This window comes from Thunnus albacares, chromosome 13, assembly GCF_914725855.1.
Source record: "Thunnus albacares chromosome 13, fThuAlb1.1, whole genome shotgun sequence".
Lineage (NCBI taxonomy): Eukaryota > Metazoa > Chordata > Actinopteri > Scombriformes > Scombridae > Thunnus > Thunnus albacares.
The window spans coordinates 12959630-12986068 of record NC_058118.1 but is presented as its reverse complement, the minus strand read 5'-3'; the positions used below and the strand labels follow the sequence as shown (position 1 = coordinate 12986068).

The 26439-nt window shown below is 38.6% G+C and overlaps 2 protein-coding genes across 2 annotated transcripts; both read left to right on the top strand.

The window, feature by feature from the left end:
• The first annotated feature begins 3522 nt into the window (after positions 1-3522).
• On the top strand, positions 3523-14494 carry pygma (phosphorylase, glycogen, muscle A). Its single transcript, XM_044370458.1, has 20 exons — positions 3523-3893; positions 6112-6213; positions 6323-6401; positions 6531-6634; positions 6880-7011; positions 7111-7222; positions 7323-7405; positions 8834-8977; positions 9202-9294; positions 9551-9697; positions 10475-10638; positions 10812-10926; positions 11039-11140; positions 11390-11537; positions 11715-11773; positions 11858-11999; positions 12191-12398; positions 13371-13505; positions 13726-13792; positions 13951-14494. The coding sequence occupies exons 1-20, from the start codon at positions 3651-3653 to the stop codon at positions 14092-14094; spliced, it is 2523 nt and encodes an 840-aa protein (XP_044226393.1). The 5' UTR covers positions 3523-3650; the 3' UTR covers positions 14095-14494.
• A 6040-nt stretch (positions 14495-20534) lies between these two features.
• On the top strand, positions 20535-25724 carry slc22a6l (solute carrier family 22 member 6, like). Its single transcript, XM_044369614.1, has 11 exons — positions 20535-20937; positions 21043-21592; positions 21704-21807; positions 21928-22082; positions 22213-22381; positions 22493-22616; positions 22700-22815; positions 22928-23142; positions 23242-23350; positions 24757-24960; positions 25201-25724. Exons 2-11 carry the CDS (start codon positions 21188-21190, stop codon positions 25286-25288), a joined length of 1689 nt encoding a protein of 562 aa, XP_044225549.1. The 5' UTR covers positions 20535-20937; positions 21043-21187; the 3' UTR covers positions 25289-25724.
• The last annotated feature ends 715 nt before the right edge of the window (positions 25725-26439 follow it).

Here is a 26439-nt window from a genome sequence, read left to right as displayed (position 1 = left end):
GAAAAAAAATAAGCTCTCACACCAACAGACTGTGTGTGGCAATGTGAATGTCTGGGAGTCGATGTGTGAATTAGAGTGTATAAAAGAGAATTACAGCCAGATCAACTTGAGCTTTTGTGATGTAATTATCTTAGCTGCTTCCAGCACAGTAGGCTATATGTTTGGCCAGCAGCAGCCTTCTCTCGTCTGTTTTTTGCTGAATGTAGACAAAATAATCCAAACAAAAAAGAGACACTTTAACTGGCACACAGTCTTAGTCATAGTCTGAATCTCTTTCTGACCTTATTCAAAGTGCTTTGGCAAGTTTCCCTTGAACTACATGTCCTGTACAACCCGTTACTGTATCTCATATCAGTGTCATTGAACTAAGGAAACCTCAAGGGAATTCATTCACTCATATCAACTGTTTTTTCCGATAAGATTCCGATACATCACATTTTCATTTTTTTCATGCTTTACTTCCTCAGGAGCCAATCTCATGACTACTGAATCCTGATGTTGTGGAAATAAAATTTTAATCCCTTCGATCACCTAGAAAGAGGTGAACTCACTAGCTATAGCCAAGCAAGCAAGAACACCCACAAATTGCGATGAAAGAGAAGAAGAAAGAAAAAAAAGCCAAAATAAGAAATTGAACACTTCTGAAAAGGATGCAGAGCAATGTGATGCTTAGAGCGCGGAGGTGCCAGACATAGAGTGCACCTGCAAATGTAACACATTAGAGGCAGCTTTCAGATGCATTCAAGATACATGGGTGAGGAGAAATTTTGTTTAAATGTCAGCTCTATATTTTGAAGAGTGAGGAATTGAAAAAAAAAATCCCTTCAGCTTTTGTTGTTCAGCTCTGACAGAAAACAAACCTGATAAAAACTCAGTTAAGCTATAAGTAAACATAGATAATAAAATCCAGATAACTTACACAAGACATATATTTAACTTGCTGTTTTTACTGTAGTTTGCTGCTTTCAAGGGCAGCCCTCTCTATTTGCTCACCAGACTCTCAATATGATAAGAAAATAATATTTATTTTATAATATTTGGAAACTCACTTTAAATTCCACACCCAATTTTAGTTATCAACACAGTTATCAACATAAAGGCACTTTCCCTCTCTATTTTACTCTCTGCTTTACCTGCAAATAAATTAAATCCTTCATTTATTTACCCATTTTATCCATCTATTTTTGTAATCTGGTGTTAAAGCCGTAAATGGCCACATAAATCCCAGTTCCCCCCTTTTGCCAGCCGCAGTCTGTCAGTCTCCCACACACTTTTCTACTGTCTGCCAGACAACACATTAAAAACTGTGGTTACCGTTGGCCAATCAGAGCCTTCATTAACATCAGAGTTAACTGACTTAATGTGTGCCGGGGAGTAAGATTGAAATTAAAATGAATTAAATTTGCATGAGTCTTCCTGACTGTAATGGAGAGATCATAAATAACTGTGTTTACTGACAGACAGAAAATAAGGAGATAATGAAAAGCCAAAATACGAAAACTCACATTGTGTCACGTTGTACAGGCACGTGGACCTGGTTGAGTGGCTAGATTGTCCTAACAATTCAATTTGTTGTTCAAAATTTTCCTTCACATCAAGAATAATGTTTTTTTTCACAGTTTCCATCAGGCAGTGCATTCAATGTGGTCTTGAAATGCTTGATGTACCATTTGACAGAACAGCCAGTAGACATGTAAGAACATAATTTGCTCATCATAATGGACAAATCAGGGGCACGCCAGCTTCAATCTCTGTCATCTGTTGTGTGATGGTTCCTCTGTTCTGGGGGTCATTTGGCATGCAGGAACATTAAAAGGAACATAACAGGATTCATATACAGCGTAAGTTCTAAAAATTCTTCTAATGATGCGGAAATGGCCATGAAAGGCTGACAAGCACTTCAACCACCACCTGCAATTTGATTTCTATTTAGCTTCTGTCCAACTGTTATGGTGCTTGACAGCAGCATCTTCTGTTTTTCTTTTTCTTTTTTCTTTTTGCATCTTGTTCAATCACGCAATGGAGTGGCAAATGGTTAGAAAGATGGGATAATTTTACTCCCAATACTTTTCCTGTCAACATTTATTCAAACTGCGGTGAAATCTAGTACGTCTTGACACTAAAGTAACAGCCACTCTTTCATCCAGCTTTTAACTATTTTCAGTCCAAAGGCAGAACCCCCCCATTTTAATGACATAATGATAAGTGTGCAGAACAGCATCCAGCTGAGAACAGCTCAGCAAACACTGTCTTCCGCCTTATACTGTGGTCCGACTCATTGCAGTGTACTAGTGTTGTCTGCCGGCTCTTGCTGACATTAACAAGATATGCCTTTCAAATATCATGGCCTTTGGGACTGGGTCAGAGTTACTATTTATAGAAGGTTAAGACTTCATGATAGTTTGGCTCGCTAGAGTGATAACTGAAAATAGAGTGGGTTTTAGTAGCTCTGCTGCAGCTGATTTTGTGTCTGTTATTGCTTCAGGCTCTTGAACAGATGTGATCTACACACAGACTCTGGATCACTGGTTTATAACTACTTACAGCACCGTACCACCACTTACAATACTTGTGAACTGACACAGTAGCATGAAAATGCTGAACGTGTGTCAGAGTAAGCCGGGGTATAAGTGAGACCTGATCGAGTGTCTGTAATGTAGATTGCTTAAACAAAATCCTGTGACTGCCCTCTAATGTAGGAACGTATAAAAATAGTGTCACCCTACAGTATGAAAGTTAGCTGGCTTTGCACTGTTCTGCTCTTTAGGTTCAACAAAATACAATTTTTAATATTTAATATACCATCTGCCAGCCAAGGAACTCCTGCCAACTATGAGAAGAAAAGCTAGTTAGCCACTGTAGCTGCCAGTCATTATCATTACCAGCATGTTTCTCTCTAACAGTATCAGTTAATAGTTTACATAGGTCAGAGGAGTAATGATATATTAAATTAAATTAAGTGGAAAAAGTTAATATGCTGAATTTGTGTCATGTCATTATTATTTCTAGAATAATGAATAGTGCTGAATCATTGTGCTCAAATCATTGCAGGTTGACAGTTTTGTGAATGTTGTCCAACAGGAAAATACAAGCATGATAGAGAATACAAACAGATAATAGTGTTCCTCACTTTTCTAAATATTAAACATTTTTACTGCTTTAACCAGTTTGACTGAAGATAAAGAAAGATGATCAGTCATTTTTCATATATCATTATAATCTGTCTAAATCAAATAAATAAACTGAAAATATCAAAAACATAGTTGTATACGGGACCTAATTACATGTAAACCCTCTCATTCTCATCTGATTTATGATGAATAGAAAAAAAAATGAAGTCATCATCATAATTCACTGCTGCCAATCCTATATCTTTGGTCCAAGGGGGCCCCTCACTGTAGATGCTGTGTCACATCATTAAAAAGTTCCCGCCTCCACCCTCAAAATATGACACCCCCTTTACCAAATACATACAATCTGCCCCGCCCTCTGTGTAATATTCATAGACGTGCCTTTAAAATGCTCAACCTGATCTTGTTATGTGGGCGCCTCTCTTGCTGTGTTACTGGGTCTGGTAGTGTGTGCCTGCTATCTTACTGTTTACATTCTTCCAGAGTCAGAGCCCTGAGCTGCTAAAGACCTGTGCCACCATGTCGAAGCCACTGTCCGACCATGATAAAAGGAAACAGATTTCAGTGCGAGGCCTCGCTGGTGTTGAGAACGTCACAGAACTGAAGCAAAACTTCAACAGACATCTCCACTTTACCCTGGTCAAGGACAGAAATGTGGCAACTAAAAGGGATTACTACTTTGCTCTTGCCCACACTGTGAGGGACCACTTGATTGGCAGGTGGATCCGTACCCAGCAGCACTACTATGAGAAAGATCCCAAAGTAAGTTGAAGTCATAACAGCATCAAAGAGACATGAGATTAACAGGAATGTGACTTGCCATGAATTATATGCTCACTCAGCATTTTATTAGAAACATCTAAGTAATCTAATGCATTTTCAGTTTTTGCTGACATTGTCAGAAAGGTGATAATTCTACTTTATGTCTAGTATTGAGGTTGTAGTGGTGTACTGGAGTGCATTATATTGAAAAGTGTTCCTAACATTTTGTCCACCTCATGAGGGAGGCAAAATATGACAATGTCAACAAAAACTGAACATGTATAAGCATCGTAAAAGTAGAGTTTATGGCAGAGCTGCTGTATTGGATTGCATTAGATTGCACAAGTGTTCCTAATGAAGTGCTCGGTGAGTGTATATTTATTCATTAACATACTTAATTACTTCAAAGTTATTATTTTAGTGGTTAAAATAGTATTTACAGCATCACATGTATTTGCGATGTACAGTTTCTCCTAAGTATAGGAGAATACTGGCTCTTATATTTGATCTAATAACTTCTTTGATGACCTAATGGCCTTTCAGATATTTAGGGGAGTCTTGTATATTGTGGTCATATGTGTTCAGTGTTTTCATTAACAGTCTGTGTCATAAACTTGGATCTCATACTGCTTCAAATGACTCTTTTGCTTCTGCACATGTAACATTTTAAACAATGGTCATGAATCATAGCATCTTTATATTCTTAACTTTGCTTCAACAGCCTGATGTCAGTCAGAGTAATGCCAAGTCATGACATTTAACTTCACAAGGGCTGCTTAGCGCTCTGCTGGAATGCTGCCATTCTTATAGTGAGATGAAACATTAAACCTCCCCATGACCTTCTGTTCCCATCCTGTCTGACCATAAAGCACATAGCCTTTACTTGTGTCATATGAGCACATGCCTCCGAGGCCACCTGAGTTCATATATTTAAGGAGTCACAGAGGCTGTATCTTAGCAGCTGGAGCACTACTAGCTAATAGCTATAGAAAAGACCTAAAAAGAACAATAGGAGGCTGGCGTTGCTAGAATAAAGAAAAAATTGCAAACCACACCATATGACTGCTTGAAAATGTCACACAAAATTGTATGTAATTACAATAGAGGGTTCAGAAGCTGAGCGCAGCTCAGCCCACTTGTATTTACTTAGTGGGAAAAATTGCTCCTTGCAAGACCATTAATAACGCTGAAAAAAAGGGGTCATTTTTCTTTTCTTTTTCTTAATATCAAAATAATAAAAAAAAAAGCCCCAACACCCTTTGGCTAACTCCGCAGTGTTATTGTACTGTGACTTGAGCCAAGCCCTTATGTATAAATCTCAGTATAGAGACATTTACTTCACACACTAAGCTAGTTTTCAGAAACGACTGCTGATAGGCTGCAACCGCTAACTCAGAAAACATCTGACCCCACTAACTGCATGACCTTTTTCTAGTGTGCTAGACGGAAAGGTCAAAGGTGAATCCCTTAAAGGTCTAAACCAAAACCCAAAGGAGGGATGACGTCCAAGCACAGTATAGATTTCTGTGCTGCGTCTAAGATCATGTGCTTTGAGGTTACTGTTACGATAACTAGATTAGATTTATTTTTGACATTAATATACATTCAATAATAATATACAAAAAAAGAGGTAATCAGTATAATTAGATGAAACAAAGGTTAAAGTAAGATAAAACTTGAGACATACAGTAACATATAATCCAAGAGATGCTGTTAGCAAATCAGTGATAGTCACATGTATTGATTATTATCACCCCAGACTTGAACTCTACATGAAAGAGTATCAGGCTGACCTTTACAGCGACCTCTACAGGAGCTATTTTTGCGCGAGCCAAAATGTTGGTGTTATGTAATACCCAAAGTAATCTGTCTGCCCCCCCCCCCCCCCCCCCCCCCCCCCCACCACACACACACACACCCACCCCACCCCCCTTCCTGTCTGAAGAAAATAAAACAACTAAATGGCAAAGGCTAAACACAGGCTCAGATGGCAAATTTCTATAAATTCCCTACCATGATGCTAAATCATGGATCTTGAAGATATCTTTCACAGTCTGTGGTTGTTGTGACATTTGGCACAAGATTTCATAGGTTTTTGGTTTCAATGCCAAATTTGTGCCTGCCATGTACTGCAGACACTTTTTCCTTGCTTATGACACTAAAATATCTTAGTTTTCATTCAGTTTTGTATAATTTCTTCCTTTTCCACCTACTGTAGCGTGTGTACTACATCTCCCTTGAGTTCTACATGGGCCGCACCCTCCAAAACACCATGGTGAACCTTGCACTGGAGAATGCCTGTGATGAGGCCACCTACCAGGTGAGAAAAATTTATTAATTTCTGTTATAACAGTGAAATTTCCTGTTCTAAGTGTTGTCTAAAAAGCATAATCTCAAAATTACGTCCTATATTCTGTCGTCCTCTGTAGTTGGGTCTGGACATGGAAGAACTGGAGGACATGGAGGAAGATGCTGGCCTGGGAAATGGTGGTCTCGGCCGTCTTGCTGGTGAACATCTTTTTACCTTTCATGTTTGATAAATTCAGAGAATTTTCATACCTGCTGACTGAATTAATTTTATATAATCGCTAGTCAAAGGCTGATTAGCTTTTTTCATGTGCTGTCTCTGGTTTTCAGCCTGTTTCTTGGACTCCATGGCTTCTCTGGGTCTGGCTGCCTATGGTTATGGTATCCGCTATGAATTCGGTATCTTCAATCAGAAGATTCTGAATGGCTGGCAGGTAAGAAATGTTTTCAACTTTCCTGCTTTAATGCTGTCTTCATATTCCTAAGAAACTTTGTATTCTTGTTAGAGCTTCTAGTGTTTCTTTTTCACCTTGACTCACCTGCTGCTGGATAAGTTGCCTTTATCATTATAATGACTCGATAGTCCTTTTTCTGTCATTTTCTGTGTCTGGCTCAGTATAGAATCCATTCACCTAATGAGTGTTTTTCTCTCTCAATATAAATGCATGTCATTATCTAGGTTGAGGAGGCTGATGATTGGCTGCGCTATGGCAACCCCTGGGAGAAGGCACGTCCCGAGTACATGCGTCCAGTGCACTTCTATGGCAGGACTGAGCATCACCATGATGGTGTCAAATGGGTTGACACACAGGTGAAAATATGATTTAAAGTCAATGAATATGAAATATGTTTGCAGCTGATATGGTTATGTATTTCAAACATCTGTCTCTTCCTGTGATGGCGTTGGCAGGTCGTGTTGGCTCTGCCATATGACACTCCAGTCCCTGGCTACAGAAACAACGTTGTCAACACCATGAGGCTGTGGTCTGCAAAGGCACCCTGCGAGTTCAACCTTAAAGACTGTACGTGTCTGGCAATGTATTCAATCATGCAACAGCTATCAAATGATAATGAGCCTGAATGAAAGGAGTTTATATATATATATTTATTTTTTTCTTACAGTCAATGTTGGTGGCTACATTCAGGCTGTTTTGGACAGAAACTTGGCTGAGAACATCTCCCGTGTGCTGTACCCCAACGACAATGTAAGAAAGTATGGCTAAATTGCCTTTTAATCCACCAGAATTGCACTCATAGGTCAGGTGCACATGTAAACCTGGACTGGAAATAGCTCAATGTAGGTACAGAGTTATATAAAGAGCTGTGGAGTGTGTGGCTTCTGTATGATTATCTTAGCTGAGAGATGGATTTCCATAATTTGGACCCCAGCTAGTGTCCTTTACCGCCAGTTAGAGCCACTGTGCGCTCTTTCAGCTTCCTCTGAAGCTGTCTTTTATATCTCACATAAGACCTGACCACCATGTGCCGACTCCCTGCGGGCTCAAGAAGGAGGATTTAGGAGATAACCATCTAGCCTGAGCTATAACTCATGTCAAGTCTGGTAATTTATGTCTGTGCCAGTGAGAGAAGAAACAGTGGTGGACCTGATATCGCAGCTTTGTTTGAATTCAGTTTAGCCAACATCATACTGCTGTGCTATTGTGTTTTAAATTTCTACTCACAAGATTATAGTAATGTTAATTAATCAATGAGTAAATTGAGATTAATTAATTTTGAATTTTGGCTGTTAAAAATGAGAAAGGTTCCAGTTTATCCAATGTGACCGCTTTTCTCAGCTTCATATTGTTGAAAATTGAGTCGCTCTGCGGTCTTGGACTATTTGTCAGAATCAATTAGCAGTTTGAAGACATCACATTGGGATCTGGTAATTTATGATAAATGATTGTCTTTTTTAAAATTTTAACAGACAAATGGATTATTTAAAAATATTCTATAGAACAATTTCTTTATGTAAATAATCAACCTTACAATGTGATGTCTTTGCAATACCTTTCTATATTACAAATATGCCATAACTGCCAATAAACAAAGGTGATACTTCCTCAATTTAATAGTCACAGTTGATAACTAACTGATAAACACATCAGTGGTAACTTCTATGTTCTCCATTTTTGTGGCATACTAAATATGCAATTAAACCTTAATTGCTTTGAAGACTTTTTAAAAATGTAGTTACCTCTGAATTTTTACAGATGCTCCAGTTCAGACATTGAACACACTTTGCAAATCTTATGCTATTCTGTGCTTATGCTATAAATATCTAACTGAATGGTTCAAGGAGCGTGTACATTTGCACAGTGTATGCACACATGTAATACACTTGCATTAACATAAAACTGTATATTTAAACAGGGTACTGGATATCATGAATGTTTGCCAAAAGAACTATAATTACATGATAATTATACTACAGAGATGAGATATAAATCTACTGCAGCTGTGACATCTCTTTATTTCCACATGAGGTTTGTGTTATTATCTTATTAAAATTAAGAGATTTCAATTATCTGTAGGTATCAGTCACTGATATGTGAGAGGCTATGTTTAATGAACAAAAACATTCATGTGTGCTTGCAGAACAGAAACATATAAATATGTATCTTTATCCTCAGTTCTTTGAGGGCAAGGAGCTCCGCCTGAAACAGGAATACTTTGTGGTGTCTGCCACCCTGCAAGACATCATCCGTCGTTTCAAGGTCTCTAAGTTTGGCTCCAGGGAGATTGCTCGCACAGACTTCAGCAAACTGCCTGATAAGGTGAAGTGAAAAACTCAACAAAATAGTTTCTTTAAAAAATGAAATGATTTCCCCATGATGTTCTCTCTGTGCCTTTGTTAAATTGCCTCTGTCAGTGTGTCAAACAGGTTGTATGTGGGTTTTATTGTGTCTTATGAGAATAGTTGAAATGAACAATATCTACAAAGCACTTCATTGCATACACTAATTCTACATTGACATTTAATTATGTTCTGCACATTCAGGTTGCCATCCAGCTGAACGATACTCACCCAGCCATGGCTATTCCTGAGCTGATGAGGGTTCTGGTTGATGAAGAGAAACTTGACTGGGATAAGGTGAGGAAGAGCAACGTAGAAGCTGAACAGATGTACAGCTTGTACATTATTTTAGTTTCTTTCTACCATTTCTTGCTTTGCTTCATTTTACATAATTTCCAGTGCTTTTGATTGGGACAACAAAGAAAAATAATAGTATTTAGTGCCTGATTTACCACCACAAATCCATTATTTACAGTGTTTCTCAAGTCTGTTTTGAATAAGTCTTTTTTTTCATAATGTCTTGCACATAATTTTTTCTCTTGCCTGTGTTTAGGCCTGGGATGTCTGTGTGCGTACCTGTGCCTACACCAATCACACCGTCCTTCCTGAAGCTCTGGAGCGTTGGCCAGTCGACCTGTTTGCTCATCTGCTGCCCCGTCACCTGGAAATTGTCTATGAGATCAACCGTCGCCACCTGGAGGTTAGTACTGCACATTGCAACATGTAATCATTTCCATAATATGATGCATACAATGTGTCCTCATGACTCCTCCTTGCTATATATAGCAGAGGAAGAACACACTGCTAATGTCTGTGGTTAGGTGCCAATATAGTGATAAAATAGAATATCTCTTTGTACATTTATCTGCCTTGTTGAGGAAGGTACATACATGCAATGTCAAAGCTTGGTCAATCAGTGAATCAATGAATTTGGGTGAGGATTCAATTTGAGTGAAGTGGGACCTTCAGAGTCAAATTTAAAAACAACATGGAATTAAAAATGTGAGGTCAGATAATCATAAAAAACAAGAAGAACAACAAGTAAAATACCAATAATTAACGCCCTTATCTGATTGTGAATTGATATTTTTAAGATTGCCACTATGGAGAGAGAGTATATAAAAACCTATTTAAATGCAGGGACTGACTTTAAAGATTGGCATGAGGGCCTAAATGCTGTGATTATGTTAAGTCAAAGAGCAAAATTGTGTTTATTGGCTTTTAATTGAAACATCTGTCAGAATTTAGTTACATGGACTCCCACAGGAGAAATATTTCCAGGCCTGCACAATAATACATCATGTTTCATCTATCTACTTGCATACTGAGGAAAATGAGCCTGTTAAAGCAAATTTTAAAACGGCTGTGTAGACATGCTTTTACATTTACAATAATACAAATACATGATTCAGCAGGCAAAATGAAAAAAAAAGACCTATGAGTTCATCTTTGTCTTATGTTCCCTTTAATTTTGCAGAGAGTTTCTGCTAAGTATCCTCATGATAATGATCGTCTGCGCCGTATGTCCCTCATTGAGGAAGGTGGACAGAAGAGGATCAACATGGCCCATTTGTGTATTGTGGGTTCCCATGCTGTCAACGGTGTGGCCCAGATCCACTCTGATATCCTCAAAGCTACTATGTATGTCCATACTGTAAACACCAATTTGTAATACCCTGTAGTGTCGCACTAAAAGGCACTCCATGTGTGTAGTAGTATCTGTAGTAACTCATAAATTCCCAGCCTCTATGGTATCCTGGGCTGCGCCATCATCTGCACATTGTGATATATGTGATGCTAAACTCTGTCTGCAGCTTCAAGGACTTCTATGAAATGGAGCCACATAAGTTCCAGAACAAGACCAATGGCATCACTCCCCGCCGCTGGCTTGTTATGTGCAACCCCGGCCTGGCTGAGGTCATCGCCGAGGTTAGCTCACACGATACTTCACATAAATAACCCAAAATTAATACCTAAGTCATATCTTACAATGGCAGCTGAGATATGTTTTATTCACTTACTCTCATTTTTTGTCGATCAGAAAATTGGCGAGGAGTTCATTCGTGACCTTGATCAGCTGAAGAATCTGCGCAAGTTCGTGAACGATGATGCTTTCATTCGTGATATTGCCAAAGTGAAGCAGGTGAAGTCATTAATGGATTATCTTAACTGTGCAGTTAATGTGTCAGTTTGGAGTTAATGCTATTGGGCTTAAGAAGACAAGAGGATGCTTGTGAATAGATAATGGTGCTTTATTACGGCTGGATACTTAAACCCAGCTGCTGCTCAACAGCACAAAGCTAAAATTCTTTGCTAAAATTCTGCATTTGCATCTTTATACAGCACATGCTGTGCACATAACCACACAATTTGTCACATTTTGATGACATAGGAAAACAAGTTGAAGTTTGCTGTGCACTTGGAGGAGCACTACAAGGTGAAGATCAACCCCAACTCCATGTTTGACATCCAAGTCAAGAGAATCCATGAGTACAAGAGACAGCTGCTCAACTGTCTGCACATGATCACCTATTATAATCGTAAGTACACATTCAAAATCCTCTGCTCCTGATATTTTCTCCTAATTCAAATATTGCAGTTATTAAAATGATTTCAGGGAATTTACAGATTATATCTGTGCCTGAGCCTGAAGATTATTTTGCTGCACATGAACACACAGACACTTCAGTCCTATAACCTCTTTATGTGTCTGCCAGGCATCAAGAAGGAGCCCAACAAGCAGTGGACTCCAAGAACCATCATGATCGGAGGAAAGGTTTGTAGATTCATGGCTCATGAAAACATCTCACACTAGTAAGTACATATTACATTATTTCTCAAACTGTCCCTTTCGTTGCAGGCTGCCCCTGGATACCACACTGCCAAGATGATTATCCGTCTGATCACAGCTATTGGCGAAGTGATCAACCACGATCCTGTGGTTGGAGACCGACTCAAAGTCATCTTTTTGGAGAACTACAGAGTCACACTTGCAGAGAAAGGTAATTAACAAATCATTGCCTGCTGCATTCCCAGGCTTTGTTTCTCTCTTTCTATCTGTTTTCATGATTGTCATGCTGTTCATTTCCTCTTTAACAGATGTCCCCAGTCAGGATTTTTTGACACACAGCATAAAACACAAACACAAAATGCTTATTAGAGTCATCAACCTTTTACCTCTTTCATCTCACAGCCATCCCCGCAGCTGATCTGTCAGAGCAGATCTCTACAGCTGGCACTGAGGCCTCTGGCACCGGCAACATGAAGTTCATGCTGAACGGCGCTCTGACCATTGGTACCATGGACGGAGCTAACGTTGAGATGGCCGAGGAGGCTGGCGATGGAAACCTTTTCATCTTCGGCATGTTGGTGGATGATGTTGATGCACTTGACAGGAAAGGGTAAGGAAACAACCCCCATCTCTGCAAACTTGTGTTTGTATTCTCCAACTTCTACCATAAGCACAACATTTTGTTCTGTAGCTGATAAAATCAGCCAAAGCTTTATCATTTTACCTTGTGATATTACTTGTTCATCATCATCCTACTGTGTCAATATTGTTCAGTCTGCTTGGTCACTGATAATAGTTAATTTGCTGCACTTGCAGATTTTCTTTAAGCCAGTACTTTGGAATTAGACTCCAGAATGCAGATGTTGCTTTGACAATCATCTGCATCTGGCTAGATGAACAAGTCATGACACATTTTGTTAATTGAATGGAAAACTTCATGACATCCTTTTGATTCAATATTAAATATTAAAAATTATAAAGATTTAATCAAACATTTGTCAAATCTTCACATAAACTGATTTATTCTGCAATTTCCACATTGAATTACGGTGATATTCAGCTGTAGTTCTCAAAATAATCTTGTACAATCTCAAAAATAAATTGACCTTGACATAATCCCATAGGGGCACAACAAAGGGAGCAGAGGCAAAAAAAGGTTCATCCTTGTCTTTTTATTTGTGCCACTACAGCATATAATGTCTTTGAGAACACAGTGTTGTGACCTGTTATCAGATACATCCAGTGAAACACACTCCAAGATAGTCCAACTCTCAAGACATCTTGATATCAATGCAGTGAGCCTCATGCGCTCTGATAATCCAGCAACACTGCAGTCTGTCACAGGTTTTTGTAATTATCACTTTTTTGCACTTTAACCATCATCCCACTCTCAAATATTTGCTGTTTTTTTGTCCACACAAGCTGAGTTTTCCACACTTAAAGGTGTGGCCTTGGGGAACCGACTGACACTTCTGCCTAGGCTTTGACAACTACTCCATGAATGGACTGGTTACTACAACAACAGCCGTGTCTTTCTGTTTCTTCTGAATGTGAGCATTATTTATTTGTGGTCCCTGCTTAGATACCATGCTGAGTCATACTACAACCGCCTGCCAGAGCTGAAACAGGCTATTGACCAGATTGCTGGAGGCCACTTTAGCCCACAGCAGCCTGACCTGTTTAAAGAAATTGTCAACATGCTGATGCATCATGACAGGTAAAGACTCATCCAACATTCACAGTCTAAGGCACACACACACACATGCATGCACATACACAAATAAGAATGCGTATAAACTTGTATTCTGGTACAAAAAAAAGGAAAAGAAAAACCATATGTACATACAGTAGTACATACACACACATACACCACATGCATGCACAAAGTACTGCACATGTATTTTTTCATTAAGTTAATTGCATTATTTTCTGCACAGATTTAAGGTCTTTGCTGACTATGAAGACTACATCAAATGCCAGGAGAAGGTCAATGCTCTTTACAAGGTATGTGTATTAAAAAGGAATGGTTTATAAAGGTCCTTTATGGATATATAGTATTTTAATTAGCATGAGTATATTAAAAGAATCATTACTACTGGAAGGAGACTTATTAATCGATGATCTTATTAATCTCTTATCATTCCTTTTCATCTGCACATCAGAACCCCAAGGAATGGACCAAGAAGGTTATCCACAATATTGCCGGATGTGGCAAATTCTCTAGCGATCGCACCATTGCCCAGTATGCTCGTGAGATCTGGGGCATGGAGCCCACACTTGAGAAACTCCCCGATCCTGGCATGTAAACTGTCCACATGATGGCCAACAATCCAGTTTCCCGATATGAACTCCTTTAGAGCCTACATGGTAGATACAGTGTCTGGTAAAAGCCCCCACAAACCTGCGTCCACAGTGATTGGCGCTGAATGCTTCCTGCATCACTACACTGTGTTTCATGCAAACTCTTGGACTAGCTAAGTTTGCATTTCTCATACCGACATATCAACAATATCCTGTTTGGTTTATTAAACCTGTTTAAAATAAAAGTGTCAGAGATGCAGAAATTGCTATTTAGCTGCCGTGGAGTGGATAAACAAGCTTTGTGGTGAGCTTTGTGAATTTATTGGCAATATTTTTTAATAAAAAATATAAACTCTTATATTTCCACTCAGACCCATTCTGAATAAAATTTGTCTTAATACCATACCATGCCTGGGTGACTTTTTTTTTTTTTTTACCTGTTCCCATTCAATTTCAGGGAAAGTCAGATATATTGCCTTTAAGTAATAAGTGTAGTTTCAAGCATCACACACATGCAGTGGCCATTTGAATTATACCCTAAAAACACTTGTATTATAGGAATCAACATTTCATCTTATTTGGTGTTAATGATTAATTTTATCAATGACACTTGGACTTTCCTATGGATGATATTTACCCTCAACTGGGTCATAACTTCATACTGTGAGGACATTGAATTTCAGGGCTGTGACCCAGAATCAAATCTGAGACAGTAAATCAGCTGTAAAACAAGAATTACAATTTATAATTAACAACAACCACATCACCATCAACAACAAACTATCACCCTAAAACTAAAGTGCATAAAGTACGAAGAATTTAGTAATATCACTTATGTCTCTTACACCATACACATGATTTGCAATGAAAAACACACACACAAATTAAATACTTTTGAATAACATACACTTAATCTTCTGAGGCCTAAAAGTCTTATCTGTAATTTGCAAATATACACATCTACATGTATTTTCTTATGGTATCTGATGTGTGGCTTTGAGTTTGATGACAGGGAGGGATGTACTGTATGACAAACTGAAGAAAGACTCACTGCAGACACAGCAAGAGAAGAATACACTACTGCTCTGTCACTGACTCTGTTTTCACATGATGGAGATTTGTAAAGCAGAAACAAGATATATTGGTGCAAGACTGGGATGCTAAAATATAGAATTCATCATCATATGAATAAATAAAACAGTGGATTTAAATTGAAAAAAAAATTAGAACCATGAAGGGATTTGATCAAATTTTGAATGTCTTCTGAAAAAATATTTTAAATAAAGAACAGGCTGTGCAATTGAAAAATTAGCATAATTTTTTACAAAACAGCAGCGAATCTGTTTAAATTTACTCCTTACTGTAGACAGCAGTGGCCAATTTGAAGGGTCTGTGAGCTCAGTGTTAAGTCATCCTTCTTTCAATAACATGTTTGAGCCTAATAACAGGTTTACATCAACCTTAGCAAGACATGAACCTATTTCACTATCTGTATGTCAGTTTAATGCTGTCATCATGTAGTTTCCACTCATCTCAAATCATATCAGCTGAGAGTATGTCCAATGTAAGCCACCAAGATTCAAGAAGTTAAACGGAAGGATTCCAAAGGGCTAAGGTGCCAAGTGGGTCACCTTAAATACAGCAAATAATGGGACGATGTAGAACAGACATAAGTGGGGCGACACTATACAAACAAAACCAGAAACTAGGGTAAGGGTGTTTGATAAGGCCATATGACCCCACAGTCCCCCGGATGACAACAGCAGCACGAGACACAGTCCAACAGCAGACAGGACTTTGGCATGGTGTCCACAGATGCAGCCAGACACACTGAAGTTAATGTTCATGCCAACTGTTATGGACTGTCCCTGATAACAAACAGGGGTTTTGTTGCTGTACAGTTGATCCACCAACAAACTTTACTCCAAAACAATAATTCACAGTGTCACCCTAAAGAATGGCTACTTTCTAAACACTGCAAATACTGTAAATGCTGGGATCCTGCTATAGCCTATTTCCCATGTTTGGCTGTTAAAACATGCTGTCAAACAAATCTAAATCTATCACTTAGCCATCTAAATAAATGGTATTAAATTATGTATACGATGTTTTGCTGGCACAGATGTTCAGAAAGGTAATCACAACATTTTTCAGAAGTCCCCACTGTGGCCAAGGGCTCCCTTGCAGGTTAATCATTATTGATAACATTCATTTTCTGAACATAATTCATTGTTTATGGTTCTTTGAATTCATTATAAACTTTTAAACATCAGGTGTCGGAGATCTTGAAATCTTTCCAGATGCTGAAAACTACTGGAAACATTCCCATTTGTGCTGGATTTAGAAAGTTATTGAGTGAAAAAATAAGTTCTTTGAGTCGCCTGTTGGAGGAGCTGTTGCTGCCAGAACCAGAGAAGAGGAAGGGAGAAAAGTCTACTGAACCCAGTGAGACACATGTTTCTGTGTCCTGCTGTCTGGATGTGCACCTTATGTGTCTTTGGTGAGAATAAAACATTACAGTTTGTCATGGCACATGCACAATCAGGATGCCCCTCCATTTATTATGACCGAAACCTATAGAAGAAGTACATATTAAGATGGAGATATTTTCACAGGTCAAGTTGTTTTCAAGCCCATGATGACATATAGAGGCTGCACCTAATGATGAACAATACATCTAAAATACCCTCCGTCAGTTAGGAAGTCAAAAGAGAGCTGGGTCTCAATCACTTCTTAAATGACAAAAGTAACATTTAGCATCAGCCAAAAAGTAGGTTACTGACATTAAACTTCTGGTGTAATGTGGATTCCTAACTTTGGTTCATTCAAGACGCTTACATAATAGAACTGACCCTTTACAGGAAATACAGTTGTCGGAAAAGGCTCTGCTATTTAACCGAGCTCTAAAAGCACCTGAGCAGCAAAGAGGATTCTGCTGAGAAACTAATCCCCCTAATAAACGTATGAACATACTGTACATCTGAGTTAAATCAACAATACAAAAAATAGAGTACTACTGCACATAAGGAGGAGGTTGTTTGCAGCAGCAATCAATGTTGGCATGAGAGTATGAGCAGAATGACAAACGTCAGGTTATATAGCCGTGCTGTACACCAGCATGAATATGATTGGATGGTAATAGGCACAAAGCTGTGAATGAGCCAGTGATTGTGAAACATATATGAAACAGCTGAGGGTAACTTCAGTGTGCTGCTTGCATATTTCATCTAACAAAACATGTATAAAGGTAAATGATTGCAAATTCCAGAGAAATAAATATTGACTCTTGAAATGCACTGTCTATATAAATTTCTTGCAAGCATTTTTAAAACTTCTGCATCAAATGAGAACTACTTAATTCACATTATACTTGCGTATAATTTTTGGATTAATATAAAAAAAAAGTTATTATTGGACTCAGACTTTTTGACCTCCACTGCTAGCTGACTAAACTTTTATTTTTCTTGGCTTTGCACTGAGGCAAAAGGTCAAAGTGGTATGTGTTCACCTGTGTTTGTTTCTAACTATTAACAGAGCAAGAGGCACAATGCAAGAGGACTGTAATGTGTGACTGTTGTCAGTGTGATTGCAGTGTTTAACTGTGACTTTACTGGTGTAATAAATTGTAAGATAACTCTTTTTCTTCAGGGTCTGTTTCTGAATTTACGAGCTTAAAGTCCAGACCCACATCAGCCAGCTTTAGATAACTGCTGAAGTTTGTTTAAATGGCACCAGGAATGTGAGATTCCTATTCTACACAAGTCTGTAAATGAGTTCTTGAAATTGAGAGCTGAAATTTGACAGAATGTGACTTGAATCTGACTCAAAATGGTTTATGTGGTTTATATCATACCAAACAAGGTTTTTTCACTTCACCACTGTGTCCTGATGAAAGAGGTATAGTGCTGACTTAACACACAGGTTGAGGTTCAGGGCTCCAATGTGTTGGAGGCCCCAGACAGAGAAGAAATAGAAGTGTCAAGCCATACTCACAATAATTAAAAAAATCAAAACGTTGTGGCTGCCGGATCAAAGTAGTCTGCAGCTAAGTAGCCACTTTAGGCATCAGCAGGAGAAAAGATGATCAGTTATTGGTCAACTTACGAGTCTGAATTAAATAAAATTACAGTATTTCGTATTATGGAGGTCTACACTTGTCATTCACCTCAGAGCATGTGATGTTTTAGCCATATTAGTGTTGTGGCTCCAAGGATGCCATTTTCTCCAGAAGATGAATCCCAATGACTAACTTTTCCCCCATGGCCATTGTCAGGGAAAAAGTTTAATTTGTCCAATACTTTGTTTTATGACTAAATACCTGCAAAGCTAATGGCATTGCCATCAACCTCAGCTGTACACTGTGTGTAGTGTTAAGTAGCAAATCTTAGCATGCTAACACGCTATAAATGGTGAACATAAATAAACATACAAACACCAGCATATTAGCATTGTCAGTGTTAGCATGTAGTTTTTGACTCCTCCAGAGGTTTAACTTGAGTTTTTTTTTTTCTTAATAGCTATTTACAAAACTGAGAGCAACTTTCACTAAAGAACTAAAATGTATCACTAAAATATGTCATTCTTAGAATTTTGAGTTACCTAAAGACCAAAGTTTCACTCCAGGCTTTAGACATACCAATCCAGGTCTTTGACTTCTGGACTACCTCAAACTGTTCTCTGAGGAGCAGATGTTAGTGGCTAAAATGCTTTGTGAATCACTTTTATTCTCCTCCAAAAATGTAGGAGTTAGGTAAGACTGGCACAGCTCTTATTTCTAAGAGTTTCTCCTAACTGCAAGTTAGATGTTAGTTGAAACAGGCTTGAAACTTTCAACCAGATAGGACAACAGAACATGACTTTTAGCCCAGTCTTACTTACTTTTTAAGTAACATTTGCACAATTTAATGCAAAGTCAGATAGTAAAATGAATTATAAAGTTTTTAAAATGGAATTTCAAATATTTCTGTATTCTAGTATTCACTTTCCCTGCTGGCTGCTCCTTCAGCCATAATGTTATACTAGTACAATAAGACTCTATTTAACCGGGGCTCCTCCCTAATTCTTCCTCTTTGATAATATGAATGGTGCACATGTCTCTGTGATCAAACCCATTCAACAGAAGAGACCGAATGAGCGACACAGTGTAATTCCATTGGTGTCACTTTGGTCACCATCAAACCAACCTGATTTCTACCCGCTGGTTGCCTGTACATGCCAGAGCAGATTTCTTAACACTCTGACTCATGAAGCACTTCATGAAAGAGCACCTGGTTACCTCTAACATCCCAATACTCTTGTACGTAAGCTATGTTCTCTTGTTTCTCTTTACTCATTCAAACCCAGAATGTAATATCAGCAGGATTTAGAGCATTGTCCTTACTTTTGGAAAAAGTTCTTACCTGTTAGATCATCTCCTTTTTGTAAAACATCAAGGCTGGAACTAAAACTGATCTGTTTTCACTCTCTGCAGCCTAAATGGCTGATTTAACATTTTTGTTTGTGTCAACCCTCAGCCTCCACTTTATTGTTTCACTGTTTTCTAAGTTACACTAAAGCCCACAGCCCCCGGGAAGTCTTTCTTTGTATATTTTTCATTTTTCCAAAGTTTTTCATATATTTGGTCAAATACCTGTACTTTTAGGGCCCTCAAACAACAAAACACCCTGAAAGCTTAGGAATTTGAAAGGACAAATCTTTCTCCTATCAAAGTCTCACAGCTGAAAAAACGGAAAGTATTGTTTTGCTTTGGTGCACCTGCAGCTTCATTCAGCCTGACATCTCATGCTGATCATTACACAAGTGCACACATTCCTCAAAACTAATCATCAGGACACACACCAGGCAAAAATGTCTCAGATTTTAGCTACATGCACTCCACTGACCCCATACCCCAACTGTGAAATACAAATAATTATAGAAATACAAATGATTGGAGTGCAGAGACATTAGGCAAATCCTGTAGTTATTTTACTTTTTCCAGCTCTCAGTCAGCATAACGTGACCGTCAGAACATCTGCAACTGCTGCTGATTGAAGTGTCGTCATATAGTCACTTATTGACTGCAAATTCTTGTTTGTAAGACAAAGTGACAGAGGATGAGAAAAGGTCATAGTGTTGAAGTGAACAGTTGAATATTGATCAGAATCTTTTGCAACACTTTGCAACACAGTTTTTCTTTTTCTTTTTCTTTTTCTTTTCTGGTGCATGTTTAACCCAGTAAAGCATCCATGCTTTTTGAACAAATCAAAAAAGGAAACAATTACAGAAAATATTAAAGACATTAACAAAGAAAACTCTAATTGTGAGCTATTTTGGTTGACCTCGCGTGTGTATGCACAGGCTCATTCACACACACAAACACACACATGCATTATACACACACATATTAAGTAACCAATAAAGGGCAGGGTCAGTGTAAAGAGCGAAAAGAGCCGAGCATAGTTATGTGCCCACTCTTGATGCTGGAGCTCACTTGCACTGAAACACTTCAACCAGACATTATTCAGGCACAGCAAGGACTCAGCATTCTACCTCAGTGTTCAGTGAATGAGCTGCTAATACCTCAAGAGGTTATACTGCTCTTCTAATAATCCAAAGTTCAGAAAAGCCGTTGGAATTTGAGAGCCGATTACTCACTTTAACACGCTGCAGCAAAATGACGACTTTTACTTCTGTTTGATTTTTTGGCTTTTTTGAAAGGACCCTCTCTGGAACAGTTTGCTGGGATTTTATTCGAATCAATGGTATCATGTGTTATTTGTTTTAATGAAGGTGCTACACTTCACAAGCCAGCATTCTCTTTGCTTTTGGTACATATTTTGTCAAATGAGAGATGACTAATTCAGCAGGTAAGTGTATCAAATTTGGTATCATTAAAACCAACAAATGCATCAGACAAATATACTTTAGTATATTTAGTGATCACAACTGTATTTCCTTCAATATTTTCGCAGGTACTTATGAAATATTCATCAACTAGAACAAGATATTCCTTTTTTGCACATTGATGAATTTTAAAGGAACCTGCAACAACTACAACAGGATCTAGTGCCATTAACATTAAGTCACCTTGTGGAGTTGCGGTAATACAAAGCTACAATGGCTTTTGGTGACCTCTTAGAGCAGGTGGGTAGCACAGGACGCTTTCAGATCCTGCATGTGACCCTCCTCTGCATACCTGTCCTCATGATGGCCAGTCACAACCTGCTGCAGAACTTTGTGGCCGCCGTGCCCCCTCATTACTGCAGCGCGCACACAAACCTCACTCAGTCCCAGCTGAGCCTGGAGGAAGCGCTGCTAATCACAGTGCCACTAGACCAGAAAGGGAAGCCGCAGAAGTGTCAGCGTTACGTTGCCCCTCAGTGGCACCTCCTGGATAAGAATGGGACCTCCAAGTCAAAAGAGCAGGGAGACACCAGCGATGGTTTTGATGCTGACCTGCAGGGATGCACAGATGGATGGTCCTATAACATGACTGAGATGAGCTCCACAATTATATCTGATGTAGGGCTGCATTTTTCAGACATTTCTTTCAGTCAGCCTTTTCTCAGTCACAGTGCAGATGTTGATATGTTGTCATGTTATGTGTGTTTAACTGTGTTGCATTTTTGTCAGTGGCATTTGGTGTGTGATGCGCGCTCCTTGAAGCAAATGGGACAAACCATCTACATGGGAGGTGTGCTAGTGGGAGCTGTTGTCTTTGGTGGTCTTTCTGACAGGTAACAGTAATCTCATCCTCACTGATTTCAGATTTATAGTACAGTTTTGTGCAAAATTGGATAATGTGATACAGTCTGACCTCACTGACCTAACTCTTTGCAAATCCACCTGGCTCCCAGATATGGTCGACGCATCCTCCTGCTCATTTCTAACCTGCTGATGGCAGTGGCTGGGACCTGTGCTGCTTTCTCGGCCTCCTTTCCACTCTTCTGCCTGTTCCGCTTCGGTTGTGGCATGGCTCTGTCTGGCCTGGGGCTCAACACCTTCTCACTCAGTATGTTATTTAGCTGGATAGGGAACAATCAGTGTAAAAGATTTAAAAAAAAAAAAAAAAGAAAGCCAGATAAAAGAACTGCATAATGATGAATAAAATGTCTCTTGTTCTGTGATTCTTTCATTTCCAGTTGTGGAATGGATCCCCACTCGTGTGCGGACTGGTGTGGGGACTCTGACAGGTTACTGTTACACACTGGGACAGTTGATCCTGGCAGTCATAGCCTACTTCATTCGGGACTGGAGGTGGTTAACTTTGACTGTGTCTTTGCCCTTCTATGTCTTCTTCCTCTACTCATGGTAAGATGTCAATGGTTGAGAAAATTACAGATGAATATAATTGTAAAGTCGCAAAGATTTAGTAAAGAAAGATATAATTATTGGACTATAAACAAATGAACTCTCATACAGGTGGTTTCATGAATCTTCAAGATGGTTAGCCCTGAGCAATAAGCCTGACCAAGCCATCGCAAACCTTAAAAGTGTGGCAAAATTTAACGGACGCCGTGAAGAGGGAGACAAAATCGACATTAAAGTAAGGGAATGTAGTGTAATTGTGTTACTGCACCATCTATTTGTCTAAAATGAATTTGAATTGAGAAGACTCTTTGTGTATAGATGCTGCAGGAGTCCATGAAGAAAGAGATGTCCTGTTCGCAGGGTTCCTACTCTGTCTTGGATCTGTTCCGCACACCTACAATGAGGAAGATGACAGTCTGCCTCAGTGCTGTCTGGTATATGTCCTACTTTTGTCATGGAAAAACTCAGTGATAGTTTTTAAGCACCTTTTAAGCACACTGAAATTGCAATAACACCATGCATGCTTTTTCTGAAATACTTATTTAGGTTATCAACGAGCTTTGCCTACTATGGTCTTTCTATGGATCTTCAAAAGTTTGGGGTGAACATCTATTTGATCCAAGTGATCTTTGGAGCAGTTGATATCCCTGCCAAAGTTATTGTAACCGTTTCCATGAGTTTTATTGGACGGCGGCCATCACAATGTGGTGCTCTCATCTTCGCTGGAGTCACCATTTTGATCAACGTGCTGGTACCTTATGGTATGTTAGAACACATGCATACAAAAAAGTACAATACAGGTACTGTTATACTACACTACAGAAACAATAGAGTGATCTGGATGTTCCACTCTTGTGCAGATAAGCAGACTTTGCGCACATGCCTGGCTGTAGTGGGTAAAGGTTGCCTTGCTGCCTCCTTCAACTGCTGTTACCTTTACTCCGGAGAACTGTACCCAACCATCATTCGGTAAGTCTTATTTGGCAACAAACATGCAAGTGTGAAGTGATTTGTTCAGGAATTTAGTTTATTTTATTACTCAATTTAATATTTCATTTAAGGAATGTAACTCAGTTCATTTTGTTTATTAAGGAAATAAGAATTTAATTTATGAATGAGCCAGATGAGAGTTTCTCTACTGGACTTACATGTTAGCCTGATCATCAGACTGAATTGCTGAACAAATCAGGTGGTGGTTCAGAGATCTGGAGCCAGATTTACAGGTTAGTCTGATGGAGAATTGCAGTTGATTTTAATTTAAAACAAATACATATTTAGGGCTACTTTGTGTTGGATTAGAAATCACTTGTAGGAAATAGTAAAAACTACTATTCTGAGATAAAATTTAATCACAAACTACAGCAGATAAGGGATGTGTGGTGTGTATGTAGTTAGTCTGCAGTTCATTGTACAGACAAACTCTGTGACAGTTAAGCAAATAAAGATCGGAGGGCAAACAGGCAGATAAAGATTAACAGTGTAAAACAGCCACCTTTGACGCGGATGACATAAGGGCTAAGCAGTGAAGGATCATATATAGTAAACTGTGCGACCACGTGTCTTTACACAGTTGTTGTAAAAGCGGGATTAATTTTTGCCTTCAAAACAGCCTGAGTTCTTCTAAAAATGCAACCAACAAGGTGCTGGAAACATCACTGAGGGTTGTGGTCCATGTTTATGGGTTTATGCCTCCCCTATCAGCAAGAGGCAGCCAGCTTCAGCTGTTGTAGCTCAGGATAGTCTGGTAAACTCTGTGCTCTGAAATATCCATTTTGTGATCTACATCACTGCTGCACTTGTATTTGAGTGTATTTACACACTTGTGGTCTTGATTTTAACCATGATGTTGACCAAGTATGGCCATTTTTCACTGACCTCTCTTATTGACCCAAGTGCTGCTGACTGCAGGTTTTTGTTTATCATCCCAGGAAACTGCAGGCGCCAAAGTTCCTAAAATGTGGCTTTTTCTGAAAATGACATCAACAAACAAACAATATTAAAGCATCTGACCCATTTAAATGTTTAGTTAAACAGTAACTTTAACTCCTGTGACCCTATCTGTATGCTTCATATATTGCATTGCAGTTGTACGGTTTGCTGCGAATTTTATGTTTAGGGTTACAAAAAAATGTTGCATTTTCCAGTTTAATTCAATTCAATAATGTCTACGCCTTGAACAATGTTTTCACTAATCAAAGAGAGGCATCTAAACTTCTTTGTGGTGTGAATACGGGGATTTATTTTCAGACTAATTTTTAAAAATAAGTTCACACATGCATTGATACTTTATCAACAGAACCACAATCACTGATTTAAAGGATGAGTGTAGTTATGGCTGCTGGTAAATTCTAATAGTTGTACTTTCTTTCCCTCAGTCAGAATGGCATGGGTTGGGTATCCATGATGGCTCGTGTAGGCGCCATGGTGGCCCCTATGGTGCTTCTCGTTGGTGACTACATACCTTGGCTACCAGGTTTAATTTACGGAGGAGCTCCAATCCTCAGTGGGGTGGCTGCAATATTTCTCCCAGAGACACTTGGTTCACCTCTTCCTGACACAATACAAGATGTGGAGGACAGGTAAGATCAAGTTTCTTCCAGGAGACAGGATGTGTTCCTTTTGCAAAGCTACTTTTATATCCATGACTGTCCCAAAATTAATGTTAGCAAAAGGCAAGTACAGGCATATGGCATATACAGTAAGAAAATAAACTTTTGGAAAGGGTCCTTCTCCACGGTTTACTCAAATAAAAAGCACATACAGTTGAAGAAAGAGAAAAACTGACACATCAATATTTGCATTTTCTATTTTCAACAAAGGGGATCTGGGAGAGGCTCCAAAATTCCACCAAAGGAAGCAATAATCTTGCAAGACACCCAGGCGAATCTCCTGAAGCAGGCTGCCTGAGGGCATCTGTATTGTACTCCTGATGTTTTTGCTGACATGTTAATGGAAATAGAGTGGGTACTGCTTTTTTTCTCTGGCCCGCTTATTGGTTTGATTCCCATAAAGAGTTTATTATGTCGCACAACTGCTGGACAAATGGAGTTGCAATGTTATTTTTGGACAGGTCAATACAGTGAAATTAATAGCTGCAAATAATCAGACCTATTTTGTTTTACAGTAGCTTTGAGGACTTTAGCCTAACTTTGGACCAATTATGTTTTATATTTAAAATATCGGTTAAAAATGAATTTCTTTATACATTATAAGCTTTCTACAGGTTAAAGACTGTGCTGTTCTTTCATTGCTATTTTTGTAACTTCTTATTACTTTATACTATACAAACCTGTATTTTTAAACAAGAATGCTTTGTATTTTCATTAAAATCAACATCTATGCATTTATGTCTTTTGTGTCTTGTTTTTTTTACAGTCTATTGAATCCAAATATTGTGTTTTCTTATTAAGGTCCCAGTTAAATGTGCAGAGTCACTGTCGGCTAAATTAGCTGAAACAGATCAGATGAAGAACCAGCCTGTTCAGGGTGAGAAATTAAGGATTCAAATTTAGATACAGCAAAACATCGCCACCCAATGGGAGACAGAACTACAACAGCAACAGCTAAAATCAGGGAAATTACTCTGAAACTGTATTTCTATGATTAAACTCTGCTTCTGATAAAAGGACAAGATCTAGTAATAAATAAATAAATGAATAAACTTAACTGATGTTGCTGAAATGATGTTCACCCAACACAACATACTGACGATTACGTATTACATCCCAAGTACTACCACAGTTATAATTTTAAATTACTTTTTAACTTTGTGTTCACACGAAAACCACTGGTTTCCCCTTTATATAGTTTACTCTTTAAATATTAAACTTCTGTGTCTCACAGACAGTCTAGCTAATGTCTGCAGGACTTTTAATGGACAGAGTGTGTCATGGGTATCCATTTATGGTCAGTGAATGCATGTGGGGTAAAATTTAATAGGTGGGATGTTTTCACCTCTGAAACATTGTGAAGTAGCATAAAGGGATTGGATATAATTCCCTCTACAGTATGTACAGTGAGTGCTATGAGAAAGACTGCATTGTGTACATGAGCAGTCA